The sequence below is a fragment of the Electrophorus electricus genome, unplaced genomic scaffold (genome assembly GCF_041902795.1).
Source record: "Electrophorus electricus isolate QZ-2024a unplaced genomic scaffold, ASM4190279v1 Scaffold227, whole genome shotgun sequence".
In the NCBI taxonomy this organism is placed as follows: domain Eukaryota; kingdom Metazoa; phylum Chordata; class Actinopteri; order Gymnotiformes; family Gymnotidae; genus Electrophorus; species Electrophorus electricus.
This window is the reverse complement of record NW_027658507.1, coordinates 12,501-24,168: the sequence shown is the minus strand read 5'-3', so window position 1 is coordinate 24,168 and position 11,668 is coordinate 12,501. Positions and strand designations below refer to the sequence as shown.

Below are 11,668 nucleotides of genomic sequence, written 5' to 3'. Positions count from 1 at the left end.
AAGGTTTCCAGAGAACAGGACATTTCAGACAGGTCCTTCATCAGCTTCGGAAGCAAAGTGCTTCTGCCGTTCTAGCAAGAGGAACCAGTTTTATATTAGAACAAGTAGATGTTCAAATCATAACATTAATTCCATGGAGTTGTAAAGTTCTGAGTGTGACCAGTTCTTTTTCTCTGACTTTGCTAACGTCGTTGCTATATACATCAAAAAAGAATCGTATAAACTTCACTGACTTCATACCATATTTGCAAAAGTGAAAGATTATACCACAAATTATCCTACTTCCAAATAAAAAAAAAAACATCAAAGACAGAACACCTGCACAGCTGTGACACACCTGAAAGAGGTGATCGTCTCTGAAACAAAGACCCTGCTGAAGCCACGCCAACAAGCTCTGCTGTAATCTCACAGTTTAACCAAATAAAGAAGTGATTTAATGGGAAAATTCCCGCCGGGAAACAACATTCTAGAAGAGCGGCACATGCCGTAGCACGGCGTTTGTGTGGAGTTCAGCTAATTAAACTGAGCCGCGTTGATATAAGCAGGAGCAAACAGCCTGGCACAGAGACGAGCGAGCTCCCACACGGAGATGAAAAACTTCTGCTTTCATCTTGGGCTTATTTATCAGAGTTGCAGTAAGTCTGAAGAAGATTTAGCGATCTGCTCTGGTGGTTTTCCCCTAAACACAGACTGACACATGAAGAAACTGAAATTTGTACCAGTAGAGCAGAAAAAAGGTTTTAAAAAAATAAACCACACTTATCTACATGCGTAGAAACGCTCCTAGATAACATGGTTGGACTTCATCACTCTTAATCAAGCACTGAGCATGTACATGAGGAACATCTGTGAATGAGAATTCTCTGCGATATTTACACCCGCACGAGCACACACACACACACACACACACACACTCTATGAAGGGTTTTTGTATCCTCAGAATTGGTAATGGATACAGCATTGCACAGCTGGCAAAAGTATACCCACTTTTTCCCGCTCTGTCTTTCTATATTTCTCACACACACATACTCTACTCTAGATGCTTTGCTTCTGCCAGCTCTCAGCACAGAATGGTGCCCTCCGGTGGCAGACTCGGGGCGAAGAAATGAAAAGGGCCCCTACTGCATGACATGGGGTCCCGACAGCGCCCATGACACCCACTTTGGGAAAGTCTGGCCTAGAGGGCATGTGGTAAGGGAAACTGTAGGGCACTGTTTCTCATTCTCATTCATTGGCTTTTATTTCTCTCCATTGCAAGGACATTTCATGTGTTTTCTTTTCATCAGAACAGGCACCTGTAGGGAACATGAGGTTTGTCCCATTGTGAGAGACACACTTCAAGTTCCATCACGTTCCCCACTGGAGGGACGTCCACTGGGAAATCTCTCCACACTCCCACGCATGTATGGACAGCCTCTACTGCAGTGCATCATGCTGGGGCCACTGGAGATGCACCTATGGGAACTTCATGATGGGTTCCTGCAGGACTACCCTGTACAGCCCTGCACCGTATTCTCTCTACTGGACAGGACGGTGTGTGGGAGTTGGAGCCTTCATCCTGACACCTTTTACTACTGGAAGAGCAGAGGGTCAAGGGCACATCACTGCATGAGGTCTTCTTCACTAGAAGGCCACTCATCACGTCTCATGATTGAATTGTCTTGCTCTAGAGAGCACGTCATCGTTGGTCCCCTAGAGGGCGCTCCGTCACGCATCTCCATGTGAAGGGTCTCACCTCTCTAGAGACACAACTGTGGGAGCCTCTCACACCGCAAGAGAAGGAACCAAAGTTTCTTTACATCTAATCACACAAACATCCAATCACATGTACGTCCAAATGCCCGAACATCCATTCACACATACGTCCAATCACATGTACCCTCGAAGGAGTGTCTCACTAACAGCTTCATCACGACTTCAGCTCTAAAACAAACATGTCAGCTGACTGTCCCATCTTCTGCCTGACTCCTGTCAATGTGGCTCCTGTTATGGTTTGTTTTACACATATTTTACGTTCACATTGTTCACACAACTCAGTTAATCCTACATCTCCCTGCTCGACTCAGGTCTGGATTTAGCTGCCATGCCACCTCTGTACGCGCTGACATGTTCCACACAGCTCATCTTACGTTAGTGGATGATCTTTCATCCCACATCACACCAGAGAATCTGTGTCCGTCCTACACTGCAAGACACCGAGTCCTAAATATTCAAAATTTAATATTTGCGATTCAATCAGGACAGGACTGGGATTAGACCGGATAAGTAAAGATTGGACTACAGACACCCCACACTGCAGGATAATCTGGGAAGATCATTGTTGAAGATCACCTTCATATGGAAAAGAGGAACAAAGCGTCTTTTGAAAATTAGCCGCATTACCCAGTAGTGTGAGCCAGGCGTTAAGACTGCACAGACCAGTCCCACCAGTCGCTCTGCAGACAAACACCATCTTCTCTTTGGTCCTTTTAGTCTTCTTAGCAGCCATATACAGTGACATTTACGGCATTTATCACTCTCTAATCCAGAGTGACTCACAAAAGTGCTTTGTCATTTCCTCATAGATACATCCTAGTACAGTACAGTAGGTCAGAGTCCAAGATACCAATGAACTAGAATACTGTAGAATACAGGGATCAGTGCTGATGCCTAGAAGTATAAAATACATATAAACTCTATAACAGACAACAATCAGTGTAATAAACAATAAGTACTAGAGTTAGTCAACATAGGAGCAGTCAACATCAGTATAGTAAACAATAAACAAAACCCTACAATAAGTGCTAGCATTAGTCACTGCTATGGCCCTTCTTCAGTCCAGTACTGTGGGCAGCCATGTGTGATGCCTCTCTGACCTCTGTCCTCTCTGACCTCTTTCTCAGGGTGTGTTGTGGCACTTTTATGAGGTTTGAGGTGTACAGGTGGTAGCGCTGAAGATTGGCAGTAAATCCCAGCACAAAGCAGAGCTCATTAGAGAAAACAAAAATGCCAGCAGCTGACTGAATCAAACAATCGTCATAAACTGGACGCTTATGTCAGAAGCCAGGAGTGGTTTCATTCTTCTGTCCATGGAACATGCCAGAGCCACAAATCTGGACTGGAACTCTATATATTGAAGTAGATTTTAGCGAGTACAGAAAAAATGGTGTTACGTCACGTTTAACCCGTTAGCTGTATTCTCAACTTGAGAGGGGTTGGAGTTCCATTCCTTAAGAGCACTGACTAAATTTGGACCTAAAACAAGTAAACAAGCAAATTACACACACACACACACACACACACACACACACACACACACACACACACACACACACACACACACACACACACACACACACACACACACACACACACACACACCCACACACACACCATTTCCTATAGGGCCCATAAGATTGCAGTTGCACAAGTAAAGGAGGCTGAATGTAAGAAGAGGGGAAACAGTTGAAAGAGTTTTACAATAGTTTATTGGTTCATTTAAATCTAATCAACACAGTCCATGTAATGTGCGTGTACTGGACTTCACTGGATTTCACAGCACTGTCTGAATCAAACTGAGGGCAAAACACAATGTTAGTTGGCACATTTTCCAGACACACTCTGAATATTCCTCTAGCTGCTGTTTGCAAACAAGGAAACCAATGAGACCTTTTCAGACAATTAGTCTGCCATGTTTTTGTTTTTTTTAAGAATTCCATCATGGATTTCCAAATGGAATCTAGAACGTTTTGTTATACCGGCTTAAGTACAAGGAACTCGAGTCTATTCAGAGTTGATCTACACCCAGCGTTGAAGTTACTGCCCCTGACAGACTACCAAGAACACAAAAGCGGTTTGATTCCCAGCTATGCCGGTGCACTCCATGTAAGACAGTCCACAAGCACTCAGTGGGGCACCTCAAAACTGATAGCAACTAGCAACAACCAACGATGTAAAGAAAAACTTTTGGTAAATCTTAGAAAAAAAAAAAAGTTAATTCATAAAACAAAGTGAAAACCAATGTATTAACGATCATTGTGTTGCTCTTGTAATCTGCACATAATCAGGCAGGTTTGTATTCTCAGTTGAGTTTGTCATTATGTAAAGGCACAGGGATGCACTGGGGAAACATGTTCGCCCTGGGAGAGCTTCAGAGGTTTGCCACGTTCGGCTCAGAAATGACTTGGTCTTCTGTTTCCTTCATTCCTTCCCTGAGAAGAAAAATAAACAGAAAGATCAATCACCGATTGATCATCATCACCGATGACTGTGTGGGCGCAGAGATCGAGTTGAACCTGCTATGATACCTCCATTCAATTAAGACATCTTCTAGAACATTCTCAGCATAGACCTGCTTTTGGGGGCAAAATCTCAAGCACCTCTCACACTAGTGCTGACACCACCATCATGCCATTTTAATGCTACTATCACGCCAACATCACTGCTGTGCTGGAAAAGGTCCACCACCTAAATACTGTCCCATTAGCAGTCATCCTGTGTTGAGAAACTGACCAATCAGGACAGGGCTAGAGGACGGGCATTGGAGGGAGTCTGGCCAATCATGCATGGCTACAGATGGGTGTCAGTCTGCCATTGCACACTTATCAATGGGTCCTAGGAGATGGGATGAGTCAGTGAAATTGCCCTTAAAACAGACCAGCGTCAGCTTACTCTACGCGGGTACAGCAATAAAACAGGTCTGCTGTCATATGGACAGGATTGAAAGCATCTCGGGCGCAACAACCACACTGAACGTTAAGAGAGAAAAATCCACAATCTGCCATCCAAGATAAAGCACGAACTGTACGGCTTCAAAGCACTCCACCTTCAGACTGGGTTAATCCAGACTTTAGCCCCCATGATGGCTGACCTTAAACTCATATCCAACCAACCAACAAATATTCAAATTCTTCCAGTTCTTATGCAGCCTCCCATAACCAGACACTAACTGTGTTTAGAGTATCAGGTAACAGAAAACTGGCCTCAGTTACGCTGACACGGACGACTGGAACGGGAAGCTCATGCCCAGCCGTGTCAAACGCGAGCATGATTGGAGCGGTTTGAGGAGCCAGGGCAGGTCTGAGATCATACGGGGGGTCGTCGGTTTCTTCCCAGACCCTCAACAAGGCCTGCAGTGGAACTTTGATGTACGATAGGGGCAGAATGAGAAACCATAATAACACAGCTGTGTGTGTGTGTGTGTGTGTTAATAGCTTTACTCTGCTGTGGTAAGGAGGAGCTGGGCTTGCTAGGGCATGCTGGGAAATCCAATACCTGGAAAGTACCAGGGCTTCTAGGATAGACAGATATGACACAGGTACACACGTGTGCACACATGTACACACAAGACGATAATGGTAACTGTATACAATTGTATACAAGTACACACATAAGCTCACACAACCTCACACACACAAAAATTAGCCCTGCTCCTCTCATACAGACAGACAGACACACACACACACACACAAATGGGCAAATGATATCAGAAACAAACCCAAACCCCAGTTCTGCCCTCCTACCGTCTGTCTCTGATGTACTCATGTGTTTACTGCGTCTGAAAGGTGTGTGTGTGCGCGCATGGATGCATGTGTGTGTATGGGCTGATTTTAAAAGCTTTGTTATAAGTATAACAACAGAAGTTTGAATGTATGTGTTCTTTTAACTCAAAAACAAATAACACTGGAGGGGGAAAAAAAAACAAAAAACAAAATAAAAAAAAACCTCACCTGAAAACCTGGTTAAAACTGATGACTGTGAAATGACCAGAACTGGTGAAACTTTCAAGTGTAACTTGTCTGGAGGTAAAGATCTCCAGTAAGGATCCCCAAACAATGTAATCAAAACATATTTCAGCAAAACTGAAAGATGTCTTAAGTGTCTGATTTCATATTTATAATGGATATACTGTACATGTGTGAAGCAACATAACATTACTTTAGTGAACTAATGTTTACTAATTTAGCTAGCTAGGGATGCTATGCTGTTTAACTATATAAAGTAAAACTACAATTGTCCATATGCAAAACACACATGCTGCTTAAGAATAAATGAGCATTTGAGAAAGTTTAATAATGCTTTTCTAACAAAAAGAGAAGGACTAAAGTTTAATGCGTACCTGGAATATCTGGACAAAACAACACAGCTGACCTATTTTGCAATGTTCTCATTGAGAACTGTATTGTATTATTTTGGTAGCCACTACTAAGGTCAGAGATATGCGCTCATATTGATAAGGTGGAGATATATATATGTGTGTCTGTGTGTGTGCACGTGTGCATGTTTTTGTCTGTTATACTATATAAGCATTCAGAAACCTTACTAAATAATAAATGCATGTATGTATGTGTAGGGATGTGTATGTGTGTGTATATGTGTGTGGGGGGGTGTGTGTATGTGCATGTGAGTGCATGCCTGAGGAGAGGTGTGGTCTTGGACACATTAAACAGGTTCTCTGAACCTCCAGGTGTAGGTTATATGTCATGTTTCCTCTCCAGGTTTACGAGTTCACCTACAGGGCTGTATACACTAGCATCACATTTTATCACCAAGTGACTTGATCACACTAATATTCCTGAACACGCTCTGTGAATGAATCATGTGGATCAATTACGAATAACAGCAGATTTCCTTCACTTTCTCACTAAGATCATTTTTCTCTTGCTCTTCAGACTATAATTTAGTACCAGTACCATTATAATAGTCTGCACCAAATTTCCAGAATATGTACAAAATGAAAATTTACTGATATAAACACAAGCATGAAAAAAACAATTAAAACATTTATACTCACCTTTTCTGGTTCTTACTGTAAACAACAATGGACGTCACCATAGCAACCACAGCGAGTATTGCCCCAATGGTGCCCAGAGCAATGGCCAAACTATCATCTGTAAAGAGACCAAACAATCCAACACTTGTCTGGAGCCAGAAGGGAGATTTCCCAGACTTGGAGGGTCTGGGAAGACAGACAGGAAAAGCGAAAGGTTTTTAAATATTAGAAGTCTGTGGAAACATTTGCTTTGAAAGTTCATAAACCTTAGAAAAGATACACCACACAGTCTAATGCACCAACCACACACACACACACATACAAACATTTACACTCACGCATGCATATACATACATACACACACACACACACACCTCTTGAAGTTTCCTGCAGGTCAGGTACTGCAGTTTCCAATGTATGAATATGAAAGCATGTGTGCGTGCATGGTTCTTGAAACATGCGAGTGCCTCCACCATTACATTTTAACACTGCAACACTCAACAGCTCCTCTACCACCCAGACTAATAACACTTTGGTCCACCCGGCAGGTGGTTGTGGGTTCAAATCCCAGATCTGCCCTATAGCCCCCGTTAACCCTCTCAGCTCCAGGGTGCTGTAGAATGGCTGACCCTGTGCTCTGACTACAGCTTCCAAAAAGAAGCCGGAACATGTGAAGAGAAACCTGTCCATGAATATTTAACACAATGAAGACATAACATCTGGCCCAGATCTTCTACTCAACACTGCAGCCCTGTGTGTCGTGTGAGTGGGAGGGACACCAGCATAACTCCACCCACCCCGACCCTCCGCTCTGGTCGTGGAGGGAGGGAGTCCCGCTCGTTCCTGTTCCTGTCCCCGTTCCTCACTCTCCTTCTCTCTCTCTCTCTCTCTCTCTCTCTCTCTCTCTCTCTCTCTCTCTCTCTCTCTCTCTGACTCATATGGATGTGTGTGTGTGTGTTCCACAGTAAGGGAAGACATTTGGCTGGTTCAGCTCTCAGTATGCTTTCGCTGTCACTTTCATCCTTCATCACTTCATCCATTCATCCCTTCCTCATCCTCCTCTCATGTTGTGAATCTTTTGCTTAACTTCCTGTTTTATTAAACTAACATGGGGTCATTTTTTCACCCCTAGATGACCTTTTAAAGTGTGTGTGAGGGGTGTCCTTATATATACACGCACAGCGTTTATTCTTTTCATTGTCCTGGCCATGAAGGCACACTGTGAAATCCACTTTTAAACACTCAAGCAAATGGCGCAGGATAGAAGAGCCTGGGACAGTGTCTCCGGAAGATAACACAGCTGAGAAAATTCCAGACATTTTCCCCAAACTGACCTTGAGAGCCAGAGAGTGAGTAAAGGCTGTAGAGGAACTCAGATAGGGTGTCCTGAATTTATCGAGATCTGCCAGACAAGAACTTGGTTTACTTCACCTGAAATAGAACTACTGCACACGTGCACTCGCATACACACAGCAGGCTGCACTAAACATGTTTAAAGATTAAATCACACCATCCCTCCACTCCTCTTCCAAAAGAGAGATAAAACAATCTGTATCACTTTCTCCGTCTCCCTCATCGCCTCAGAAAGCGCGTCTAAGCCAGAACACTGCAAAAGCATTTCACAGCAACGTGGGCTTAACCACTCCAGCAGAACCGCTATCAGGCCAGAGAGAGAAGGAGAGAGATAAATACTGAGAGAGGCAGTGAGAGACAAAAATATAGTCAGAGAGAGGAGTACTTCTAAAGAGATGGAGGTAGAGAGAGAGGAGAGAGATAGGAGGACAAGAAGAATGAGTGGGAGAGAAATATGTTTAAACATGTCTAGAACCAGACATATGGACCTCACCGCCTGGAGGAACCAGCCATACGGACCTCAACACGTGGAGGAACCAGCCATACGGACCTCACCGCCTGAAGGAACCAGGCATACGGACCTCACCGCCTGGGGGAACCAGGCATACGGACCTCACCGCCTGGGGGAACCAGCCATACGGACCTCACCGCCTGGGGGAACCAGCCATACGGACCTCACCACCTGGAGGAACCAGCCATACAGACCTCAACACCTGGAGGAACCAGCCATACGGACCTCAACACCTGGAGGAACCAGCCATACGGACCTCAACACATGAAGGAACCAGCCATACGGACCTCACTGCCTGTAGGAACCAGCCATATGGACCTCACCGCCTGTAGGAACCAGCCATACAGACCTCACCGCCTGGAGGAACCAGTAAAGGCAAACAGAGGCCTTTACAGACTCATGGGGCCAGAGTAGTGACTACAGCTGACTGGTCTAAAGAGTCAAAGAAAACAGGAGTGATGGATAAATAAAGAGAAAGATAAAAAAGACATAATAATGAAGACAAAGAAGATAAAACAGAGAGAAAGGAGGAGGTGGAATAAAGCAAGTGGGAGAGTTTGATACATATGTAGCTTGAAGTGTTTCAAAAGTGCAGAGATCAAGACTAAAGATGTTTGCTTTCACTTCAGCTGTCTCTCCCCTAGGGGGCGCTGGAAGCACAGAGAGCCCACCTGCTTTTATCTATGTGCCACTGACACTGCTTTAATCTCCTGATGTCTAAAAGGTTTTTGTCGTTGCCGTTCTCAAGAGAGGAGGGACAGAACATAACCTTCACCAACAACACATCGTCTCAGACGACACTGTTCTGTTTTTCTCTCCTTTTCTCTGAGACAGATTCCACAGAGGCAGGAGACATGGAGAGAGGACTCCTTCCCAGCCATGGCCAGACTAACTGTGTGCATGTTTGGTGGAGGCGTTCCAGATCTGATGAGCAGAGGATATGTCCTGTAGATGTGTACCGAGCGGAAAGAGTACACTTCCACTCTAATGACACTAAACATCTCGGGGCATAAAGAACACGAAGACAAGACATCCGACCCTGCACGGAATGCATCCTGGGGGGGTGGTTTGGGGGATGGGTTCCCAACCTGTTCACACACACGTATGCCCTAAACCACACCTGTTCACACACGTATGCCCTACACCACACCTGTTCACACACACACACACACACACACACACACACACGTATGCCCTAAACCACACCTGTTCACACACACATACGGATGCCCTAAACCACACCTGTTCACACACACACACACACACACGTATGCCCTACACCACACCTGTTCACACACACACGTATGCCCTGCACCACACCTGTTCACACACACACATACGTATGCCCTACACCGCACCTGTTCACACACACACATACGTATGCCCTACACCGCACCTGTTCACACACACACACACACGTATGCCCTGCACCGCACCTGTTCACACACACACACACGTATGCCCTGCACCGCACCTGTTCACACACACACACCACACCTGTTCACACACACACACACACGCACGCACCTGACACACACACACACACACACGTATGTGCACCGCACCTGTTCACACACACACACACACACGTATGCCCTGCACCGCACCTGTTCACACACACACACACACGTATGCCCTGCACCGCACCTGTTCACACACACACACACACGTATGCCCTGCACCGCACCTGTTCACACACACACACACGTATGCCCTGCACCGCACCTGTTCACACACACACACACACGTATGCCCTGCACCGCACCTGTTCACACACACACACACACGTATGCCCTGCACCGCACCTGTTCACACACACACACACACGTATGCCCTGCACCGCACCTGTTCACACACACACACACGTATGCCCTGCACCGCACCTGTTCACACACACACACACACACGTATGCCCTGCACCGCACCTGTTCACACACACACACACACACACGTATGCCCTGCACCGCACCTGTTCACACACACACACACACACGTATGCCCTGCACCGCACCTGTTCACACACACACACACACGTATGCCCTGCACCGCACCTGTTCACACACACACACACGTATGCCCTGCACTGCACCTGTTCACACACACACACACGTATGCCCTGCACCGCACCTGTTCACACACACACACACGTATGCCCTGCACCGCACCTGTTCACACACACACACACACGTATGCCCTGCACCGCACCTGTTCACACACACACACACGTATGCCCTGCACCGCACCTGTTCACACACACACACACGTATGCCCTGCACCGCACCTGTTCACACACACACACACGTATGCCCTGCACCGCACCTGTTCACACACACACACACACGTATGCCCTGCACCGCACCTGTTCACACACACACACACACGTATGCCCTGCACCGCACCTGTTCACACACACACACACGTATGCCCTGCACCGCACCTGTTCACACACACACACACGTATGCCCTGCACCGCACCTGTTCACACACACACACACGTATGCCCTGCACCGCACCTGTTCACACACACACACGTATGCCCTGCACCGCACCTGTTCACACACACACACACACGTATGCCCTGCACCGCACCTGTTCACACACACACACACACGTATGCCCTGCACCGCACCTGTTCACACACACACACACACGTATGCCCTGCACCGCACCTGTTCACACACACACACACGTATGCCCTGCACCGCACCTGTTCACACACACACACACGTATGCCCTGCACCGCACCTGTTCACACACACACACACGTATGCCCTGCACCGCACCTGTTCACACACACACACACGTATGCCCTGCACCGCACCTGTTCACACACACACACACGTATGCCCTGCACCGCACCTGTTCACACACACACACACGTATGCCCTGCACCGCACCTGTTCACACACACACACACGTATGCCCTGCACCGCACCTGTTCACACACACACACACGTATGCCCTGCACCGCACCTGTTCACACACACACACACGTATGCCCTGCACCGCACCTGTTCACACACACACACACACGTATGCCCTGCACCGCACCT

The 11,668-nt window shown here is 46.4% G+C and overlaps 1 protein-coding gene across 3 annotated transcripts in view; it reads right to left on the bottom strand.

Annotated features, from left to right (window-relative positions):
- Positions 1 to 3,448: 3,448 nt before the first annotated feature.
- LOC113588535 (sushi domain-containing protein 2) overlaps positions 3,449 to 11,668 on the bottom strand; it is a 20,548-nt gene continuing 12,328 nt past the window's right edge. For 2 of the 3 annotated variants that reach the window (XM_027027750.3, XM_035530211.2), the window contains 2 exons: positions 6,773 to 6,869; positions 3,449 to 4,190 (listed from right to left, as the gene is read on the bottom strand). In XM_027027750.3, coding sequence (XP_026883551.2) covers positions 4,130 to 4,190; positions 6,773 to 6,869 — 158 coding nt within the window. In that variant the 3' untranslated portion in view covers positions 3,449 to 4,129. Of the gene's footprint in view, positions 4,191 to 6,772; positions 6,938 to 11,668 lie in introns of all 3 variants that reach the window. The other variant, XM_035530210.2, reaches the window with a different exon arrangement.